Source organism: Lontra canadensis, unplaced genomic scaffold, assembly GCF_010015895.1.
Source record: "Lontra canadensis isolate GAN:19392208 unplaced genomic scaffold, GSC_riverotter_1.0 scaffold107, whole genome shotgun sequence".
NCBI classification, from domain to species: Eukaryota; Metazoa; Chordata; class Mammalia; order Carnivora; family Mustelidae; genus Lontra; species Lontra canadensis.
In genome coordinates this window covers 412345-436093 of record NW_022631101.1, presented here as the reverse complement: position 1 = coordinate 436093, position 23749 = coordinate 412345, and the positions used below count along the sequence as shown (strand labels likewise).

At 36.6% G+C, this 23749-nt stretch overlaps 1 protein-coding gene across 2 annotated transcripts; it reads left to right on the top strand.

The window, feature by feature from the left end:
• The first annotated feature begins 1657 nt into the window (after positions 1-1657).
• On the top strand, positions 1658-23660 carry ZNF404 (zinc finger protein 404). 2 transcript variants are annotated; one of them, XM_032838932.1, is made up of 4 exons: positions 1658-1695; positions 11747-11822; positions 14886-15012; positions 21543-23660. In XM_032838932.1, exons 2-4 carry the CDS (start codon positions 11814-11816, stop codon positions 23063-23065), a joined length of 1659 nt encoding a protein of 552 aa, XP_032694823.1. In that variant the 5' UTR covers positions 1658-1695; positions 11747-11813; the 3' UTR covers positions 23066-23660. The 2 variants fall into 2 exon arrangements, with proteins under 2 accessions (XP_032694823.1, XP_032694824.1); XM_032838933.1 differs by lacking the exons at positions 1658-1695; positions 11747-11822 and adding an exon at positions 18715-18836 and having other exon boundaries at positions 14913-15012.
• The last annotated feature ends 89 nt before the right edge of the window (positions 23661-23749 follow it).

The window sequence follows — 23749 nt, the reverse complement described above, 5'->3', positions numbered from 1 at the left end:
ACAAACTCTGAAACAAATTACAACCAGAAACACAACCCCCCCCCCCCCACAGGTACAGACACACGAGGGGTTCCTCAGTGTCACAGAGAATGAAAACCCAAACACACGTGCCCCTGCCGAGTCATTGTTTCTTTAAAACAAATGCATAGGGGCGCCTGGGTGGCTTAGTGGCTTAAGCGCCTGCCTTCAGCTCAGGTCTTGTGGGATTCGGCCCCGCTTGGGGCTCCCTGCTTAGCCGGCAGTCGGCTTCTCTCTCGCCCTCTGCCTCTCCTCTCGCTCATGCTCGCGCTCGCGCTCTCAAATAAATAAAATATTTTTAAAAATAAAGCAAATGCATACCTGACACGGGATGTGCTCCCGGCTCTACTCCAGGCGCTGGTGTACCCCGGGTGCGAAAGACAAAAAGTTCTGGTCGCCTCACAGAGCTCTCTCCCCTGGAAGCACCGTACTCAGGAGCCCGCTACCTCCACTTCCCGTATGCAGGATCGAAGCTCTGGAGTCCTCTGCCCTTGCTCCGTTTTCTACAGCCTGGACTCACATTCCACTCGCCGCCCTCACCCGTGCAGTAGCACCTAAGACTACGGTCCTCCACAGGTCCGCTCATCTCCGCTGCGCGCCGCCACACGCACCAGCGCCTGCGCACTCGGAGTACAGGCGCCCGAAGCTCGGGCTCCCAGCCAGAAGGACTGCATTTCCCAGAAGGCACCGGGATCTCATTCCCGCTCCACCCCTGGGTCCTTTTCCGGTGTCCGAACAGCTGTGGTCCTTACGTGGTGAGTAGGACCTATCCATAGATAAAAATCAGCGGAGGCATCCACAGTTTCTGACCAGAGCCGGACGGGGATCGTTGGAGGGGGTGAGAGGCTCTCCAGGCGAGGACAATCTGGGAACTGACAGGGCGTGTTGAGCCCGGAGTCTCAGGCTTGTGTCTGCGTGAGCAGCAGAGATTTGTGTGCCTATGAGAAACGTGTGTGAGTCTGTATGTGTGTGTGACACTGTGACAGCGTGTCTCCATGGCGGCGTTTGCGCTTGTAGGTCAGATACTTGATTGTGTTTATTTAACTTCGTGGCTTATGGGTGAGCGGCTGTGTGGCCGTGTGGGTTGTCATTGGAACTCCTGGCTCTAGGCTCCGCGGATCCTCCGCCCCGTCCCCTCACAGCCCCTTGGGGCCTGTCGTGGATAAAAGAGGGAAGTCAGATTCTGAGCCTTAGAATGGAAGAACGGAGAATCATAGCAAGATGACACAGACTTGATCTTGAGATATGTTGAAGCTGCAGTCGGACCCAAGGCAGGCTTCTGGGAAGACCTGATGAGGTCCCAGGAGTAGGATTCCCTCCTGGAAGGTTCCCCCTTGGAAGCTCCTAAAGGCCAGCTACATGTTTCTTAACCACAGAATTTACAGAACTCTGGCCCCAAGAACCTACTGTGAATTAGGGACCGATTTCTCCCTGGACATCAGTGACCCTGGCCTCTCACATACTGGGAAGGACAACACTATTCCAGTATTCTCTCTACTCCTATTCTGGTTGAGAGGGTGTGGTCATGGAGGATGTTTTCTAGGTTACTGTGCTATCCAAGAAAATCCTGATGTTTCATGATTGCCTTCTCTTTTCCCAGTGCTGCCTGTCTCTTAAAAAAAAAGGATACAGAGAGAAAAAAGAATTTTTGTTACACATCTTAAAGTTAAAGTTCAGGTGAGTTTGTGTTTCCTCATTATTCATTAAATACACTTGGATTTTGAAGATATGGGACCCTCTTTTTTTTCCTTCTGCTGAAATGTCCTGCCTAATAGTGACATATTTGTGAATTGTGAGGCCATGCAGATAGATCACCCTTCTCAGGGCCCCCAAGCTCTTTTCTCCATAATTTATTTAACCTGTTGCCTCCTGTTAGCTATCATGTTTCTAATTTTTTTTTCTTTTTTTTTTTTTAATATTTTATTTATTTATTTGACAGAGATCACAAGTAGGCAGAGAGGCAGGCAGAGAGAGAGAGGAGGAAGCAGGCTCCCTGCTAAGCAGAGAGCCCGACGAGGGGCTCGATCCCAGGACCCTGAGATCATGACCCGAGCTGAAGGCAGAGGCTTAAACCACTGAGCCACCCAGGTGCCCCTCATGTTTCTAATTTTTGACTACCAACTAAATTATTCTATAATGAACATCATTATGCATAGATCTTTATGTCCTTTTACAGTCATTCCCTAAGGATAAATTTCTAGTTTTGAAATTTAAAACAGATACCAGATATTTACTATATATCAATATGCTTGACCTCACTGGCATACAGTGACAAAAAGACATAGTTGCTCTCCTCAAATGACTTGTTATCCTCGAAGGAAGTGAAATCATAATAGGAATAAGTAAGATAGAAGATCTGAGATGTCACTAGAGAAATCCGGGTGACCTGCTTTGGGAGTTCATAGGAAGAGACATCACTCTGTGTCTAGCAGCCCTGCCAGAATATGATGACATTATGAAAACTTCCTTGTGTGACCATACCACACTTTGTTTATTCATTCTCATGATGGGGTTGTTCCCTGGGTTTGACTATTATGAATAAACCTATGAACACTCTTGTACAAGTTTTTTTGTGAGCATATATGTTCATGTTTTCCCTGGATATATACTTAGGGGTGGAAGTGGTTGACTTAATTTGCACTCCACCCCAAGATATAGTTACTTCTCAACCTGGCCATCCCTTGCTATTGTTAATCATTTTAATTTTAGTCATTCTGATGTGTATGTAGTAGTACTTCATTTAGATTTTAATTAACATTTTTCTGATAGATAAAATAAGCATCTTTTCATATGATACTGCCCATTTCATATACCCTTATGAAGTGTCTATTCAAATCTTTTATCCATTTTTAGTCTGTTTTTTGTCATTTTCATATTGATTTTTAGGAATTTTATGTATATTTTGAATACAAGTCCTTTGTGAGTGTTTATAAATATATTTGTATGCCTCTGTGTCTGTGTCTGTGTGTGTAAAGAGAGAAAGAGACAAAGAATATCTTTCATTAGCCTATTGCTTCTTACTTTCTTAATGATATAATGAAGAAAGGTTCTTAATTTTAATGGAGCTATTTACCAATCTTTTTCTTTTGTAGTATTGCATATTCTGTTTAAAACATCTTTTCCTGGGGAAGGAGGGATAGCTCTTCCTTACGGTAGAATTCCAGTTATTAAAGGTAGAAGGACAAAGGAACACAGAAAGTGACCATTTAGGCAAACACCACAATAATAGTTCTTTCAGATGCAATCGACTGATAGATGCTAAAATTAGTGGGCGAAAATCTGATGAGGAAAAGGATTTGCATAGTGTTAAAATATATTCCACTACCCAAGACACTTATTAACTACCAAGGGAAAGGTAGTAAGTTTACAGTAGAGTAACCCCGCAGAAAGAAGTTGAATCAACCCATCAAGGTTAACATCACCAGTAGTAAGACACTGCTGTCATGAGCCCTGTCTTTTGATGCAAAGGCAAGGACACAACACCACTGTGGTACTGCCAAAAATGTGCAACCAAATTCCAATTACAAAAATATTAGAAAATCCAAGTGGGAGGATAGTTGACAAAATAAATGATGGTACTCCTCCAAAATAAAAAGGCATGAAGATAGTTAGGTGTGGAGGACAGACTTTATAGTGACCGTCTGATTGCTGCCTGCTGGTGTCTGTGCCACTGTATAACCCCCAACCCTGGAGTGTAAGAAGAACCTGTTACTTGCTTTTAAGCAATAGAAAATGGCAAAGATGAGGGGGATGTCACTTCTGTGATAAGGCTATTTTATATGGTAAAAGAAATGGTATGTCACCGTTGTGGTTCTGTTATGTCATGTAAGACCCCATTATAGCAGACTAGAGCTAGAGACTCTCTTTGTGGGCTTGATGAAGTAAGTGGCAATGCTGCAGAAGCCTATGTTGCCAGAAACTACAGGTGGCCTCCAGGACCTGAAGGTGTCCACCAGTGGACAGCCAGCCAAAAGGGGCCCTTGGTACCATTGCTGCAAAGAAATGAATTCTGCCAACAATCTGAATGAACTCTGAAGTGGCTTCTTCCCCAGCTGAACCTCTGAATGAAAACACAGCCCAGCCTACACCTTGTTTCCAGTTTATGAGATCAGCCTAAGGAGAGCAGCCAGCTAAACTGTGTGCAGACTCTGGGTTCACAGAAATTGTGAGATGATAAATATGTGTTGTTTTAAGGTGAATTTGTGGTAGTTCGTTAGGGCAGCAGTTGAAAATATGACCATAAGAAGACTGTGGAGTTTGGAAGAGACTAAGGAGAAATAACAGCTAAATGAAATGTGGGATCATGTATAGAATCCTGGAAAAGAAAAGGACATTAGTGTGAAAAATTGGTGATATTTGAATAAGATCTGCCATCCATAGTATTGTACCAATGTTAATTTCCTGGTTTTGATCTTTGTCCTATGTAAGAGCTAACATTACGGTGAGGGGTAAAAAGAACTCTCTGCACTCTTCTTGTAACTTTTCTCTAAGTCTAAAATAAGTGAAAATAAAAATTAAACCCAAAAAAGGAAAATTGTGCACATCCATGATCATGAAGATATTTTTCTGTTTCTTCTTCCAAGTTTATTGTTTCAGTTCTCAAATTTAGGTATGTGATCCATCTTGGATTTTTATCTGTGTACATAGTGGGATCAGAGTCAAAATCAGTTTTTGCACACAGAAACCCAATTGCTCAGTTACCTTTTGTTGAAAAAGACTGACTATACTTTCTGCTATAAATTGCAGTCAGAATTTTTGTGTGTGAAAACTGGCTATATATGTGCAAGTCTTTCTGTGCTCTCTATTCTATTGGTCTATTTGTCAGTCGTGTGTCAGTATCACTGTTTTAAGTACAGTAGCTTTATATCATGTCTTGATATCTAATGTGATTTTCACAACTTTGTTCTTCAGAATTGCCCTGACTCTTCGAGGTTCTTTGCATTTCCATATGGTTATAGAACAAGTTAATTCTAATTTTCTAAAAAAAAAAAATCCCCAAAACACCCCACTGATAATGTTGGAGATGCATCAAATCAATAGATCAATTTAGAGAGAATTGATTTTAACTAACAGTCTTCCAATTCATGAACATAGACTATGTTTCCATTTATTTAATTCTTCTTTAGTCAGTTAATGTTTTGGTGTTTTTAGTCTAAAAGTCTTGTGCCTCTTTTGTTAGATTTATTCCAAAGTGGTGTACTTTTTTAGATTTTTAAAAAACTGTTAGGATTTTAAAATTTCATTTTCCAGTAACTTTGCTTTGATACAAACATTTGTTTGATACTTTGACCTTTTATTCAACAATCTTGCTAATAAATTCATTTATTCTAATAGTTTGTAGAACTGAAATTTTTTTCAATGTACAAAATCATGTAATCTGCAAATAAAGTTGGTTTTACTTCCTTTTTTACAACCTTCATACCTTTCATTTCATTTTTTTCTTTATGGTAGTAGATAGGTCTTACAGTATAAAATTTAGTAGAAGAGGTAAGAATGGACAACCTTGCCTTGTTCCTGAACTCAGAAGGAAATGATCCACATTTCATCTCTCATATAATTATAGATGTAGTTTTATTCTGTAGATCCCCTTTATCAAATTAAAGAAGTTTCTTTCTTTTCCTAGTTTGCTGAGAATTTTTGTCATGAAGTGTGGTTGAATATTATCAGAGTTTCTGCATCTAATGAAATCTATGAATGGCTTTCTCTTTTTTTATTTAAGGTTGGACTGTTATGTTGATTGATTTTTTGAAAATTAAATGACCTTTATATTTCTAGACTAAATTTCTCTTACCTTCTATAACACCTGTAATATTTGGTTTAATATCCTTGCTAATATTTGGTTTAATATGCTTACATCTGTGTTCATGAGAGATGTACTATATTTTTCTTTTCTTGTAATTAACGTCCCTGTCAGGTTTTGATACCATGGTATGCCTCATGACATGGTCCATTTTTTTTCTGTTTTCTAGAAGATACTGAGTTTAACTTGTATTTTTAATTCTTTAAATGTTTGGAAGAATTTGCCACTGAAGCCTTTGGGTATGATACTTTATGGGGAGTTTCTTAATAAATATTTCATTTCTTTTGTAAATATAACAATATTCAGATTTTCCATTTCTCATATCAGTTTAGTAAAATTGTGTTTTTAAGGAATTTAAAACTATCATCTATATTTTTCAAGCTTATTGTCATAAAGTTGTGAGATTCTGTTACCAATTTAATGTCTATAATATATGTTGTGATATCTCCTTTCACATTCCTGATATTGGCATTTATTTTCTTGACTAGTATAGCTAGAGATATATCAATTTTATCTCTTCAATGAAATAGTTTTTGGCTTTATTGATTTTTCTTTTTGTATATCTTGGGTTTTTATGTCACTGGTTTCTTTTAGTATGCTCTACTTTCCATACGCTAAATTTGTTTTCTTTTTCTAGCATCCAAAGGTAGATCACTGATTTTTAACCTTACTACTTTGATAATACATACATTTATGTTTGGATGAAGTAGGTCAAAGAATACTTAAAAGAAAGAAGAAAATAAGAAGACAGTTACTACACTCATGCTATCTACTGGGAGAAAATAAATTCCAAATTTATTAAGCATTGACATAATTTTTAACTAATTTACTTATTATTTTTTTTAAGATTTTATTTATTTATTTGAGAGAGAGACAGTGAGAGAGAGCATGAGCTAGGAGAAGGTCAGAGGGAGAAGCAGACTCCCCATGGAGCTGGGAGCCCAATGCGGGACTCGATCCCGAGACTCTGGGATCATGACCTGAGCCGAAGGCAGTCGTCCAACCAACTGAGCCACCCAGGCGTCCCTAATTTACTTATTTTTATTTATTTTTTTCATTATGTTCAGTTAGCCAAAAGGTAGTACATCATAAGTTTTTGTTGTATTGTTCAGTGACTGTGTGATGGGTATTGACATAATTTGATAAAGGATTTCTATCATAATTTCATTACTAGTTTATTTGCTATGTCAATATAATACCTAACAACTATGGAGATGAAACACTGAATGGCATTTATCTGCAGCACTTACAAAAAGCAAAAAAAAAAATATTTAAAGCTAAAAATGTCTTTGTAAGCATCAGTTTGATTGCATCGCAGAAGATTTATTGTGTTGTACTTTCATGATCATTCAACTCATAATATTTTCTGGTTTCCATATTATGATTTGGTTTTTGACCTATACTTGTGTAGAAGTGAATTTTTATCTTTGGAAACATTTCAGAAATACCTGTTTTTAAGTTCTAAGTTAATTCTGAGGGCTTCAGAATATATGCATTTTTTATATTAATCATCTGAAATTTATAGATGCTTGTTTTACAGCCCAGAACATTCTGATAAATATATTGTGAGCATTTGAAAACAATGTATAATCTGTAGTTTGGGAGTAAAATGTTCAATTAGGTCAATTTGATTAATCCTGTTGAACTTGTATGGCCCTGGTGATTTTTTTTTCTCTTCCTGTTATTGGTTACCAATGGAAGGTATTAAACTCTCAAAATCCAGTTATAACTTTGGCTGTCCTTTAATTCTGTTGACTTTTGCTTTGTATATTTTAAAGCTATGTTATTAGATACATAAGAAATGTAGGATTACCGTTATATTCTTGAATTGTATGACATGTCTCTATTACTTTTAATACATCTTGCATTAAAGCCTATTGTATCTGTTATTAATATACTCATACTAGCATTTTTCTTGTTACTGTCTAATATATTTGTCTTTGTGTTTAAAGTATGTTTCTTATAAGCAGCATAATTGATTCTGTTTTTCTTTTGAATTTAATCTGACAATCTTAGATTTTAACTGCAATGTTTAGTACATCTACATTTTACTACAATTACTAATACATTTGGTTTAAATCTGTCATCTTGCAATATAGTCTGTTTGTCCTTTATTTTCTTTCTCTTTTCCTGTCTCCTTTTGTATTAATCAGGTGTTTTTATTATTTCATTTTATCTCTTCTATTAGGTTTTTCTGGTTGTACATTTTTTGTGTAATTCTTTTAGTAGTTAACTGAGCTATTATAGAATGCATCTTTAAGACAGTCTCCCTTAAATTAGGTCTTTTACTACATATCAAATAATGTAAAACTTCTTAATAGTTTAGCTCCATTTATGCTAGTATTGTCATTTCTTCTTCCTATATTACAAGCCACACAAGCATTGTTGTTTTTGTTGCTTTAAACAGCATTTGTTTAGTCATATTAGTCATATATTTTCTATATCATAGCTTTTTGCACGTCCATGCTTTCACCTGGAATTATTTGCCTTTAGCCTGACTGCTGTCCTTTAATATTTCTTGTATTGTAGATCTGTTAGTAAGAAATTCTCTAAGCTTTTGTTAGAAAATATCTTTCATTCACTTGCATTTATGAAAGATATTTTCTCCAGGTATAAAATTAACAGTTGTCATTTTTTTCTCTCAGTACTTTGAAGATATAATTCCATTCTTCAGGCCACTACAATTTCTATTGAGAAATGAACTCTTTTTCTTTTAAAAAAAATATTATTTATTTGAGAGATGGTGAGAGAGAGCATGAGAGGGGAGAGGGTCAGAGGGAGAAGCAGACTCCCTGTGGAGCAGGGAGCCCCATGCAGGACTAGACTCCGGGACTCTGGGATCACAACCCGAGCCAAAGGCAGTTCCTGAACCAACTGAGCCACCCAGGAGCCCGAATTCTTTTTCTTATTGTTGTTTTCTTATAACTGATATCCTTTTTTTAAACTACATACTATTATGATATATTTGTAAACTTTGTTTTTCAACAGTTTGGTGATGCTGTGCCTAGGTATGGATTTCCTTCTTTTATCTGGTTAGGTTTGATGAGTTTTTTATTTTATGTATCAAAACATTTCTGAGATTTGTGATGTTTTTGTCCATTATTTCTTCAAATAAATTTTCTGTCCTATTTTTTAGGTGTTCAATTTCATGGTTTGACTGTCTCCTGTATTTCTTTTGTTCTTTCCTTTTTTCTCTCTTTGTAAGATTATTGTTAATTTGACTTTACATTGACCACCCAGTGTATTCTTTTTTTTTTTTTAAGATTTTATTTATTTATTTGACAGAGAGGGATCACAAGTAGGCAGAGAGGCAGGCAGAGAGAGAGAGGGGGAGGCAGGCTTCCTGCTGAGCAGAGAGCCCAATGAGGGGCTTCAATCCCAGGACCCTGGGATCGTGACCTGAGCCGAAGGCAGAGGCTTTAACCCACTGAGCCACCCAGGCACCCCTATGCAATGCATTCTTAACTTTTGGTATTATATTTTTATAATTATAAGTGTTCATATGAATCTTTAAGATTCTAAATATCTATTGATATGCTTCATTTTGCGTTCTGACTGAGCCAGGCAGGTGCCCCCCACCTTTTCTAAGTAATCTCTGTACCCAACATGAGGCTTTAACTAACAACCCTGAGATCAGTAGTTGCATGCTCTATCAACTGAACCTATTTTGGGGTGCCTGGGTGGCTCAGTGGGTTAAAGCCTCTGCCTTCGGCTCAGGTCATGGTCCCAGCGTCCTGAGATTGAGCCCCACATCGGGCTCTCTGCTCAGTGGGGAGCCTGCTTCCCCTTCTCTCTCTGCATGCCTATATAGGAATGTGATTCAAAACACATCACTCCTTCTGCCTACTTGTGATCTGTCAAATAAATAAATAAAATCTTAAAAAAAAAACTGAACCCATTTTGCCCATGTTTTCCTCTATTTTTTTTTAGCATCATAATCATAATATTTTCAAGTCCTTGTCTACTAGTTCCACTATGTAGGTCATCCCTGGGTCTGTTTCTACTGAGATGTTTTCTCTTGATTGTCAGAGTATCTTTGATATTTGATTATCTTTCCTGTTTCTTTGCATGTTTAGTAATTGTTATTGTATGGTGGCATTGTGATGATATACAGATTCTGGATAATGTTCTCTTTCTTTAATGAGTTTACTTCAGGGTTTTTCAAACTTCGTTTGTTGATATTTTTGTCCAGATGATTCTTTGTTGTAGGGGGCTTTCCTGTGCAGTATGGGATGTTTACAGCATCGCTGGTTCTCTATCTAATAGAAACAATGTCACCTCTATGCACATTTTGACAACCAAATATGTCTTCAGACATTGCTGAATGTTCCCCTATTGAGAACCAATGGTCTGTACAATCATCTTCAGAGTCTACTTCATTTTCCATTTTATGAGTGCACTATAGTTTATTTAATCAGCCACTCATCTCAGTGCCTTTAGACTTAGTACCTTTAGATTTCTCTCCGGTTTTTTAAAAAAATTTAACTAGTATCTATCATATTTCTTTCTATATCTCTAGGTGCATTTTATGGATATTTCCTTTGGATGGAGATTCAGATATGACCTTACATGTTTAAATTCTTATGCAGAATTCTGCTTACATGTCACAACTGCTCTAGGTTTTCACAAGTCTACAGGACACCATAACAATGCTCCTTTCCCTATAACCTTACTCTGTGTGGTGCATGATCAACCTTTAAAGTCTGAAAATTGAATTCCTATAAGTGATAGTACCTTGTTGCTTAAAAACAGCTCTTCAGTAAATCTTTTGTTAGGTAATATCTTAATTATCTGTTCTAAGGTTTCACACAAGGGAACAAAAAATCTAGGTTTAAAAGGCAATGGTTGGAAAAATAAGTTGGCTTTATAACTATAGGAATGTGATTCAAAACACATCACTTCTACTTATTGTTTGTGATACAAGGAAATTTCTTTAATTCTTTGAACTTTCATTTTTTCATCTGTTGAATTGAGATAATAACTACATTGTGGAATTAAATGTCAATATGTATAGACTACCCATCACATAGAAGGTTGCAAAAATCTATGTGTTAAGCATGAGTTCACTTCTCTCTAGTGGGTACTGGTGGGTTGGTTGCTGGGGGCACAGGCAATGACTCATGCCAGCAAAGTAGATCCTGATAGGGAAATCCAGGTTGGTTATCGCAGAGTATCTTGAGAGTCATAGGTCTGGCTTAGGGGAAAGGCTTCAGATGGGAAGGCATTTTTACAGTGGTCAAGATTTCCAGGTTCATCTCTACTGCTTTCTTTTACCTGGTGCAAAAGATTTCATGTCCAGGTCCATCCCAAAGACATGAAGTTTGTTGAAGTTTGTGTTGTGTGGCATGCTCTTTACTGTGGAAGATAGGCCTGAATGAGAAGCTACTTGGTATCACTGAACAACCTAGGCTGGGTTCAGTTGGCCTGATAAGTATGAGAAATTAGGCAGTGTGGGTGTCTGGATCTAGCTTTGGTGCAAGAATGTCTCTGTTCTTTATCCACTCTTGTGTGCTTTGTATCTGTAGGTACAGGGAAGGGCTTGGCTTTGTCTGAACTTCTCATATCCCCTGACACGTGTTCATGTGTTTGGGAGGGTGGAGAGTGGGCAAGGACAGTGGAAAGCAGGAAAAAAAAAAAAGGAAAGAACAGGGGTGCCTGGGTGGCTCAGTGGGTTAAGCCTCTGCCTTTGGCTCAGGTCATGATCTCAGGGTCCTGGGATAGAGCCCTGCGTCAGACTCTCTGCTTGTCAGGGAGCCTGTTTCCCCCTCTCTCTCTGCCTGCTTCTCTGCGTACTTGTGATCTCTCTCTCAAATAAATAAATAAAATCTTTAAAAAAAAAAGAGGAAAAAAGAAAGGCTATATTACCTTAAATAATTGTTGGAGTTCTAAGATAAAACAGATCTCAAGGCCTCTTTTTTCCTCTCCTAGCTCTGGCGTCTCTGCAATTGTATTCTCTAATAGAGGAAACCTGAGGAAGATCAGCAGTTTGAAAACCATGGCGCAGGTAAGTGGATGCCTGTCTCCCTCCTGAAATACTATGATGTTTAACTCATATAAAACTTTCATTCTTTATCTGCATACCCCTTACCTAGGAAGGCTGTATCTCTGACTCTATTTCATGGTTTCTCCCCTTACAGAGGATGGTCCTCCTCTGATCCCTTTTTTCTGATTTTCAATTATTCATCTTCTATATGTTCAATCTTTTCTCAAGAGCACTGTTGGAGCAGTGCAAGAGTGAAGTACCTTGAAGGAAATATTTGAGCTTCCCTTGTCAGGTTTGTGGTTTTATGATATAGAAATAATGGTCCTGGGCCACCTGTGTGACTCAGTTGGTTAAGCATCCAACTCTTGATTTCAGCTCAGGTCATGATCTCAAGATCATGACATCAAGCCCCATGTTGAGCTCCACGCCCAGCATGGATTCTCTCTCTCTCCCTCTTCTTCTGCTTCCCCCATGAAAAATAAAATAAAATAAGGCCCTATTTGACCACAGGAGAGAAAACTTTCTCCTCAGTTTTCCAGGAAGATAAGGGAAAATTGGGTTATGAATGGTTTCAGACTCAGGTGTGAGATGAGAACTCAGCTTTGAAAAGCTTTTAGGTTTGGGTAGAAATGGTATTGGTGCCGCTGACACAGACAGACAGACAGATAGACATCAGGGCCCCGGCTATGGAAATCACTGAGAATTTTGTATTGAAAGAGAAATTGCTGGTCTTGAGTAAATCAGTGTTGTTCTGATCATCCTACATTAGTGTGTTCTAACTAGGAACAGGAGTTCAGTAAGGGATTGTAGAAAGGAAGATCATCTAGAACTACAAGTGGTAGATGATACTGAACAGTGGGGAAGAGGTTAGGATTTGTGTCCAACCTAAATATCATAATAGTATAATACTTAAAAATTTAATATTATTTTAATATTATTAATTACCTTAATACTTTAAGGAAGATTAAATCTAATGTCTGTAAGAAGGAATAAATGAGAACATTAACTTGTGAGAATAAAGGAAGTGCTTATGAGGCATTATCTGACATATATTATCTTGATAAAATTTCTTATTTCTACACAAACTCCATTTCCTAAGATAGACACTTTATCAACTTTTGGAAGTGTAACTGACATATAATTAAGTGTATGTATCTTGTCTCTCTTTTTTTGTAGCTCAATTCTTTAAATACACATGTTTATTTTGATGTACACCGTATTATTTTTATTTCTTTTCAGCGTAACAATATTCATTGTTTTTGCACCACACCCAGTGCTCCATGCAATATGTGCCCTCCCTAATACCCAACACCTTGTTCCCCCAACCTCCCACCCCCCGCCCCTTCAAGACCCTCAGGTTGTTTTTCAGAGTCCATAGTCTCTCATGGTTCACCTTCCCTTCCAATTTCCCTCAACTCCCTTCTCCTCTCCATCTCCCCATGTCCTCCATGTTATTAGTTATGCTCCACAAATTAGTGAAACCATACGATAATTGACTCTCTCTGCTTGACTTATTTCACTCAGCATAATCTCTTCCAGTCCCATCCATGTTGCTACAAAAGTTGGGTATTCATCCTTTCTGATGGAGGCATCATACTCCATAGTGTATATGGACCACATCTTCCTTATCCATTCGTCCGTTGAAGGGCATATTGGTTCTTTCCATAGTTTGGTGACCATGGCCATTGTTGCTGCTGCTGTATCTTGTCTTTTTAAAGCAGATTTGTTGAAATATAGTTGACACTAAATTGCTTATATTTAAAGTGTAGAATTTAATAAATGTTGACTTATATATATCTGTGAAACTATTACCATAGCCAAGATAATGAACATATCCATCATTCCAAAATTTTTCTCATGCCCCTTTGTAATTGCCCTTTCCTACCTGCCCCCAAAATTGTCCTTCATGCCCAGGCAACTGCTGTTCTGCTTTCTGCCACTATAGGTTGATTTGCATGTTCTAGAATTTTATATAAATGGAATCATACATCATGGCTTTTTTTAATCTTATTTCATTCAGCATATTTATTTTGAGATTCATCCATATTGCTGCATATATTAGTAGTGCATTCCATTTAAGTGCTGATTAGTCTTCTATTTGTTATTCTAATTTTAATACTAAATTTAGTATTCTAATATTAGTATTCTCAGTATATACAAAAATTTGTATATCCACTCCTCTGTTCATGGATGTTTGAGTTCTTTCCACTTTTTGTTATTATAAGTAAAACTGCTTCATGCACAAATCTTTGTGTGGACATATGCCTTCATTTCTCTTAGGTAAACACTAGGAGTGGAGTGGCTGGGGAATAAGAAATCAATAAATTATTTTTCTTTTTTTTAATAAACTATTTTTCAAAGTGATTTACTGCTTTACATTTCCACCATCAATGTGTGAGAGTTCCATTTCTTTTCACATCTCCAGCAGTGCTTAAAATGGTCAGCCTATTAAATTCTAGCCATTCTAATAATTGTGTAGTAATACTGTCTCCTAGCAGTAAGCCATGGCAATCATAGGGCTCACTTCATTTGTTATTTGTCTCTCAGGGGAATCACTGCCCAATATTTTCTGTCTCGAAAACCATTGTTTTCTCCAATTTGTCCATGTTCTTTGTTATTTCACATGGGAGGTTAAATCTGATCCATGTTACTCCATCTTAACTCTAAGAGACTTTATAATTCATTTTGGAGAAAAATGAACAATTCTTTTTATATATTCCTTGAAGAGGAAAAACATAAGAACTTGTATTTACTAGTAGTATGTGATTCATGTACACGGCAGGTCATGTTCTTATATATACTGTTTCATTTAATTGGAGAAGTCTCTTTATTTTATTCATTTTCATACATTTAGATATTTCAGTTTTCCTTTACTTTTAAAGAAATTTTGTGCACTCCAACAGGATTCTTCAAGACTGTGTTGGCACTCTATTTTAGAAGCTAATGTGTTTATTCTCATCTAATCGTGTCATGGTAACTTCAGCTTGTTTTTCTACATTGTCCCCTTACTGCAATTTAGTCATTCCATCTCGAACATTTTTTTCTTTACTGTTACGAACAATAATACATGGTTTGTCTTTTCAGGTGCCATTGACATTCAGTGATGTTGCCATAGACTTCTCTCAGGAGGAGTGGGAATGCCTAAATTCCGATCAGAGGGATTTGTACAGAGATGTGATGTTGGAGAATTATACTAACTTGGTCTCACTGGGTAAGGACATCTGCCTGAAGTCATGTAGACTCTGCTATCTGGAATAGCTGCTTTCACCACTGTGTATTTTATGCTCTTTGCTGGGAAACCAGATAAATTTATCCATATTCATATTCTCCATATTCCCAAAGGCCTAGTTGGACCTTTGTTAGATGAAAATGGACATCTCCATTCAGCACCTGAATCTTTTCTTTCATTTACCTTCCTTCTTCCCTCTACCCCATCCTGCAATTCTTTCTTTTTCTAAAATAAAGGTTTAAATTCTAGGACTTTTTCTGCATAACCAACAGCAAAAAAACCAGATTTCATATTATGTGTATGTCCAGAATATGTACAAATATCCATTTTAATTGCTGGTCCACCTACATGAAAACAGGTAACACAGGGTCCTGGTTTTCTCTTTGCTACAAACGAACCTTGGTAAATTTTACAGTGTAGAATGAATCAAGAACGTTATCTTTTTAGTATTATTTTTATACTTATAGCAGTGGAAATGTTGGCTTGCAGTGATTTTTTGGTTTCTACCAAGAAGTGAACATCTTCCTTCAGTTTTTGGAAAATACTTGACTATTCTTTCATCTCTTCTGGACTCACATTTATAGCTATGTTAGAGCTTTCAAGTGTATCTTACAGTTCTATCATGTATATATCTCCTTTTATCTCTCTTCTATTGACCTATATTTCAGCTCACTTATCCTGTATTCTGCTATGATGAGTCTGCTCTTAAAGATGGGTTTTTCATATCATATGTTGTCTTTTTCAGTTCCAGAAATTCAGTTTGTCTTATAACATCTAATTATCTTTTACAATTCTTCATTCTTTATTTACTTTCTTTTCATTACTGTTTATTCATCTGTGGGTATGCTTATATTTCTTCTTTTCTCTGGTTATTCATCATATGGTAATTCCTCTTCAAGTTACTAGTAATTGTAATTCTATGCTGGATATTGTGTACAATAGAACTGAATGGAGACACTTGGGTGGCCCAGTCAGTTGGGCCTCTGACTCTTGGTTTCCGCTCAGGTCATGATCTGAGGATTATGGGATCAAGCCCCACTTAGTCTCCTTGTCCATCCCCCTCTATTCTTCTTCCTGCTTTCTCTCCTTCTCTCTCTCTCAAATAAATAAATAAAATCTTTAAAAAAAAAGAACTGAATTGTTTCCAGATGATGGTATCTTCCACCAGAGTATTTACATTTTCCTCTATTAATCAGGAGAGAGGCAGACTGATCACTATAATATAATTAGGGATTGAGCTGGGTCAGTGCTGGTTTTCAGTTTTGGTCATTCTCAGCTACTATATATATATATATATATATATATATATATATATAATCCCATATATATATGGAATTTTGCCTTTACTGCTAGCTGCACTCAGAATCAGTAAGTTTCTGCAGGGGAAAAGTGGTAGATCCTCAGGGCCAATTCACCACTTTGTCATGGCTCTTATTGTTTATCTCTTTTGATTTCAAGCTTCCTCTCCCAATGGGTCTTTTGTTTTTTTGGTTTTTTTTTAAAGATTTTATTTATTTATTTGACAGACAGAGATCACAAGTAGGCAGAGAGACAGTCAGAGAGAGGGGAGGAAGCAGGCTCCCTGCTGAGCAGAGAGCCTGATGCGGGCCTCGATCCCAGGACCCTGGGACCATGACCTGAGCCGAAGGCAGAGGCTTTAACCCACTGAGCCACCCAGGTGCCCCCAATGGGTCTTTTGATTCCAGAAGAAATGTTGAAAATTAATAAGCGGATCATCTATTTGATATACCAGGAAAAGTAGAGCACAACAGATTTAAAGAAAGTAGAAGAAAGGAAATAATAAAGGAAAGAACAGAAATTAATGAAATAAAAAGCCAAACATACAAAAGAGAAAGCCACAACTATAAATTTCATTATCTCAAAGAAAGAATACAAGTGATGCAATTCTATCAACATGAATCAAGAAAAAAAAATTTATGTAAGGAAAAAAGTCACCACATTACAAAAACCATGAAGCCTTGAAAATATGATATTTTGAGAAACATTTTGCCAAAAACTTTGAGAAATCAAATGAAATAAATTATTAGAAAATTTTAATCTACAAAAATTCCACTAAAACAAAACAAAACAAAACAGCTCACCTATGTGACTCAGTTGGTTAAGCATCTATCTGCCTTCAGCTCAGGTCATAATCCCAGCGTCCTGGAATCGAGCTCCACCTCGGGCTTCCTGCTCAGCAGGGAAGTCTGCCTCTCCCTCTTCAATTACTTCTCCCACCGCTCATGCTCTCTCTCAATCTCTGTCTCAAGTAAATATTTTTAAAATAAAAACATGAAATATATTTATAATAGCTCTTTCAGTATCCTTATCTACTAATTATATTATCTGTATCATTCCTTGGTATGTTTCTTTTGATTAATTTTCTCCTAGTAAAGGTCATACTTTCTAGCTATTTTGCATGCCTGATAATTTTTTATTAGATGCCAGACATTGTGAAGTTTACTGGGTCGGGATGCTGGATTCCTAATATTCTTTTAATATCCTAGGACTTTGTTCTTGGATGTAGCTATTTAATTTAGAATCTGTCAATACTTTCATGAGTTGCCTTAAAGCTTTGTTAGGGTGGGTCCAGAATACGTTTCCGTCTAGTGCTAACTTGACCCCACCACTGAGGCAATATCCTTCTAGGGACTACTTTTGATGCCTCGTGTCTTATGAGACCTTTCCACTCTGGTTGGTGGAAACAAGAACTATCCCCTACCCTTTGTGACTTCCAGGGGATGTCCTGCTTACTCCTATCAAGTAGTACATTCTTCGTTTTCATTAGTTTCCTCACACAGATGTCTAGATTCACATTCAGCCGGGTATCAAGGAGTTTCCTCTACAGATCTCTAGAGATCTCTCTGTGCAGCTCCCTCCTTTCTAGTACTCTGCCTTGCAAATTCTGCACTTCGTTCTTTCCCTTAATTCTCTCCTCTGTCTTCTCAACTCAGGGATACAGCTGCAGTATTTTAGTTTCCCCTCCATGTGCTTTGTTCTGGAAATTCTCTTTAGACAGTCAACTATGGTACTCGGCGGGGCACACTTCATTTGTTTCCCTTCCCCTGGGAAATTTCTATCCTGCACTATCTATTTTCCAATATTTGAAAGATGTCTCATACATTTTTTAAATTTTCTAGTTATTTAAGGTAGGAGGGCAAATTTGATCCCTCTTAATGTTGCATGACCAAAAGCACAAATTATTAACTCTGTCTTTGAAAGCTTCTTTGCACTTTAGTACAAGAGGTCTTAGAATCACCTTGTATCTTCCCTGCCCTGGACTAGGAATTAGCTATTTCTCCAAAGCACCCTCATTAACATCAGTGGGAAATAGTTTGGAGAGACCTGGACAACTGGAAAGCTAATTGTAAACCACTTTTTGTGGGATAAATACACAATTTTTAAAATTATTCTGTGGAAATTGGTCTGTTTAGATTTTCCGTCTCTTCTGGAATCTGTTTCAGTTATTGTCTCTTACTTTTATTTTAAAATAATTTTAGATTCACCAAAGAGTTACAAAGGTGGTACAAAGAGTTCTAGTATATCATTCCCATAATGATAACATCTTACATAACTGTGGTACATTTGTGAAAACTATCAAATTAACATTTTACAATACTATAAACTGAATATTTTATTTAGATTTCAGCAGTTTTTGCACTAATGTCTTTTTTTCTGTTTCAGGATCCAATCCAGGATACCACATTACTTTTAGTCATCCTGTGTCCTTTGTTTCCAAATGTGACAGTCTCTGTTTTTCCTTCTCTTTTTTGACCTTGATACTCTTGAAGATACTGTTTGGTCAGGTATTTAGTAGAGTGCCTCCAAATTTTGGCGTGTTTGGTGTTTTCTTATTATTAAACTCAGATTATGGATTTGGGGGAAGAATACCAGAGAAGTACCCTTCTCATTGTATACCAGGGGCACATGATATCAACATGATTCATCAGTGGGGTGCTAACCTTAAAAACTTGTGTAAAGTGGTATCTGCTGGTTTTCTTCATTGAGAAGTTATTTTCTTCCCTTTTCATATTTTATTTATTAGAAACAAGTTAGTAAATTTAACTGGGTTTGGTTTTTATAAACTATATTTTAAAAAATTCATCATTTCATGTACATCTCAAATTTATTTGCATAGTTGTCTTGAATGGGTTTCTTAAACATTCTCTGTTTCCTTATTGATAACTGTTTCCCTACTGTCATTGTGTTTAGATTTTCCTCCTATCTTTTGGTCCTTGAATAGGTAGTCTACTGGTTTGTTTGCACATGTTAATTGTACAATTTTATTTAAAATTTGTTTTTATTATATTAATTTCCCTTTTCTGTTTTCCTTCAGCAGACTTTATCATTCACTTTCTAAGTTTTTTCTTTTCCTAATTTTGGATTTAATATTCATTCATTTTCATTCTTTAATTTTTCATTAGATGTAAGCCTTTTAGTCTATGAGTTTTCAGTAGTACAGTTAAAGGCCATAGATTCTGATGTATTATTTTTTATTATCATTGTTTTCAAGAAGTTCTGTGGTTTCAGTTTGTACTTATCATTCACTAATAGTAGTTTTTGATTTTTATTTATCAATACAAAGTATTTTGGCTTTTGGGCATTGCTTCCTATTTCTCATTATTTCAGAGAATATTGTTCGCTTTACTTCAGCTTTTTGAACATATTGTACTTCATTTATAGGAGAATCCCACTTGCCTTCAACTCGTACTTGACCCAGTTAGCCCATTAGAGTTCTTCAGACTGCTTCACTATCCAGATAGGCAAATTTTAGCCTATATTCAACATTTCTTTTGTTGCAGCATCCCAGGTATTTGGTTTCCCAAAGGCTGTTCCCATAGCACTTACTTTATTTTTTCCCCAATATCCTCCAGTTTAATTTAATAGATTTTCATAAGCCTTCTATAATTACATTAACTATTGCAATTCCTGAAATAAATGTCTGTGAAATTCAAGAATAATTGGTCTTGGCTATAAAGGAATGGAAGGGAGAATTCGGGAAAGTCATTAGAGAAACAAAACAGTGAGCATCAGTAGGATGGATGAATAATATTAAAACTCTGCTGATGAAGGTAATATACCATCTGATTATCTTGATTGAGATAAAGCAGAAAACAATCATGACTAAGCACAGGGAAGATGGAACAATGGTGGTAGAGACATGCGTATCAATATAAGGTAATAAGCAATTGGAGAATGATCAGGTGTCACCTATTTCCATTTATGTTTTTGACTGAGCTGGTTTGGAAGTCCATATTTCTCAACTTTAAGGTAAATGATAGAAGAAAACATTTTTTACTATAATATGGTATGAGAGATTAGTCAGGGAGAGATTATTGATAACTGTCACATAATTTTCAGAAACTAAATGGATATTTTACTCAGCTGCCTTCCCCAGTAGCCTTAATATTTGTTCTTATTTACTTTCACCCAAGTTAATTTTTTAAATTCAGCATTTTATCTTATAATTAATATTTACCTTGTGGTAAGGACTTGTTTGCAGTAGTAGAAGAAAATACATAGTAAAATAAATGAGAAAATAAATATGTAATAGAGAAAAGTATTTTGAAGGCAAAAATTAACTGTTGGAATATAGAATAAAAGGATATGAATTTACTTAGAGTTAGCAGAGGCAGCCTTTCTGAAGAAGTGATTTCTAATCTGCAGCACCCAAAGATAGTAATTTAAAGGAACTAGGTAAAAGGATTTCTGAAAGGTGGAGCACCTGTAAGAAGCCCCAGGAGATAGGAAAGTTTATGGTATGTCTTAGTAGCTGAAGAGATTCATTGGGATAGTATATAGGGAACAAAAATGCCAAGGGATCGAGATGAGTTTGTGTAAAAAGATCCTTTTTGTTCATGATTACGTGTTTAGGGTTCTATTCTAACATAAGGACAAACCATTGAAAAAATTACATAGATCCGTCTGATAGATAATGTTAGAAATATAGATGACCAGAACCTACTCCTCTAGATTCTGATTCACTCAGTCTCAGCAGATATCTAGAAGGTAGTGTATATAAGAAACTCCCTCTATAGCTTTGGTCCACATTAAATATGAGTACTACTGACTTTTTCTCTTTGCTTATTCACAAACTTCATAGTTCTCAATATGAACTTTCATAATTTTCTGAGTCCTTCTTGCCTTTTAAAAATTTCATGACAGGGGCACCTGGGTGGCTCAGTGGGTTAAAGCCTCTCCCTTGGGCTCAGGTCATGATCCCAGGGTCCTGGGATCGAGCCCCACATCGGGCTCTCTGCTCTGCAGGGAGCCTGCTCCCCCCTCTCTCTCTGCCTGCATCTCTGCCTACTTGTGATCTCTGTGCTAAATAAATAAATAAAATCTTTTTAAAAAATTAAAGAATAAAAAAAATTCATGACGGTATTTTAGGATTTTATGACCCTCTTACTTCTAGTGAATATACTTCTCAATTTGTCACATTTTTACTCTAAGAGGCTCCTCCTCATCCCCAGTATAGTAAAATAGCATTTGTTTATTTTGTTTTCTTTCAGACTTTGATTTTACAACTGAGACCAACAAGTTATCTTCAGAAAAAAGCAGTTATCAAGTAAATTCATATCATCGGGAGACAATGAAAAGAAGTAAAACCTTCAACCTTACGAGGTTTACTTTCAGAAATGACCCACAGTGCAGAATTGAATTTGGGAGAGAACAGGGGCCTAACATGGAATGTTTTAGTCAAATGACATTTATAAAACATATATCTCTTCCTCTACACCAGAGAATTCACACTAGAGAGAAATCCTATGAATGTAAGGAATGTAGGAGGGGCTTTAGAAAATATTCACACCTTACTGAACATTTCAGAGACCATAATGGTGTGAGACCCTATGAATGTAAGGAATGTGGAAAAGCCTTTATAGTCCTCCAGCATTTTGTTAGACATAAAAAAAATCACACTGATTTGAAACCCTATGAATGTAATGGATGTGAGAAAGCCTTTAGGTTTTATTCACAGCTTATTCAACATCAGATCATTCATACTGGTGTAAAACCCTATGAATGTAAGCAATGTGGGAAGTCTTTTAGACGTTATTCTCACCTTACTGAACATCAAAAAATACATATTGGTTTGAAACCCTACGAATGTAAGGAATGTGGAGAAACTTTTAGATTGTACCGACATATGTGCCTACATCAGAAAATTCATCATGGTGTGAAACCCTATATATGCAAGGAATGTGGGAAGGCCTTTGGTCATCGTTCAAGTCTTTATCAACATAAGAAAATCCATTCTGGTGAGAAACCATATAAATGTAAACAGTGTGGAAAGGCCTTTGTTCGCAGCTATCTACTTATTGAACATCAGAGAAGTCATACTGGTGAGAAGCCTCATGAATGTAAGGAATGTGGGAAGGCCTTTAGTAGGGGCTCAAGCCTTCTTAAACATAAGAGAATTCATAGCAGTGAGAAACTCTATGACTGTAAGGACTGCGGGAAGGCCTTCTGTAGAGGCTCTCAACTTACGCAACATCAAAGAATTCATACTGGTGAGAAGCCACATGAATGCAAAGAATGTGGGAAGACATTTAAGCTTCATTCATACCTTATTCAACATCAGATCATTCATACTGATTTAAAACCATATGAATGTAAACAATGTGGGAAAGCCTTCAGCCGTATTGGAGACCTTAAAACACACCAGTCAATTCATGCAGGAGAGAAACCCTTTGAATGTAAGGAATGTGGAAAAAGCTTTAGACTTAATTCTCAACTGATTTATCATCAGACAATTCATACAGGTTTGAAACCTTATATATGTAAGGAATGTGAGAAGGCTTTTCGTTCTATCTCAGGTCTCTCTCAACATAAGAGAATTCATACCGGTGAAAAACCCTATGAATGTAAAGAATGTGGGAAGGCCTTTAATCGCGGCGATCGACTTACTCAACATCAGAGAATTCATACTGGTGTGAAACCACACAAATGTAAGCAATGTGGAAAGACCTCTACTCGTTGCTATCAACTTACTCAACATCAAAGATTTCATAGTGGTGAGAAACTCCTGATGTAATGAGAGTCAGAAAGCATTTAACTTTGGCACCTTTACCATTACCACTATTCTACCGCCTAGTGATGTTATGGTAAAGATTAAATTACTTAACATAAAATTTAAATGCTTAGGGGTCATCTGGCACATGGTATTTGCTTACTAAGTATCGTGGCTTTTTAAATGATAATCACTATTATTACTATACATAAATTCATGTGGAAGAAAGACCCTATAAGCGTATTTTTAAAATGTATCAGGGCTCATCCATATTTTCTTCAGATAATTAATTCTGGACAAAAATCCCATTTTTATTCAAAGATCAGGCCCCTGAGGATGAATAATAATAAGAAACCCTGTGCCTTTATTGAATATTGAGAGTTCATCTGTTGAAAAATTGGAGTAGTTTGAAGAAACTTTCTTACAATAAATTCGGCAATACAGATAATATACAATCCACGTGCCCTACAATTGAAATAAATTAAAAACTAACAATCTGGTAGCCAAAGACTAGGTTGACTTTTTTGAGTGAGTTTTTATAAGTTTTCAAATTTACATAAAAAGTACAACAGTGTTGCAATGAAGTTTGTTTGCTCTCCACCTAGATTCAGTATATCTGGTATTTCTCTCGTACATATGAATATGTATATATACAGATGCACATATATATATATATATCATTCTTATTACATGTTGAATATATTTTCC

Excerpts from the sequence above, each read along its gene's own strand:
- ZNF404 (XM_032838932.1), top strand. Across the intron at positions 15,013-21,542 it reads TACTAACTTGGTCTCACTGG|ACTTTGATTTTACAACTGAG; the intron begins GTAAGGACATCT and ends GTTTTCTTTCAG.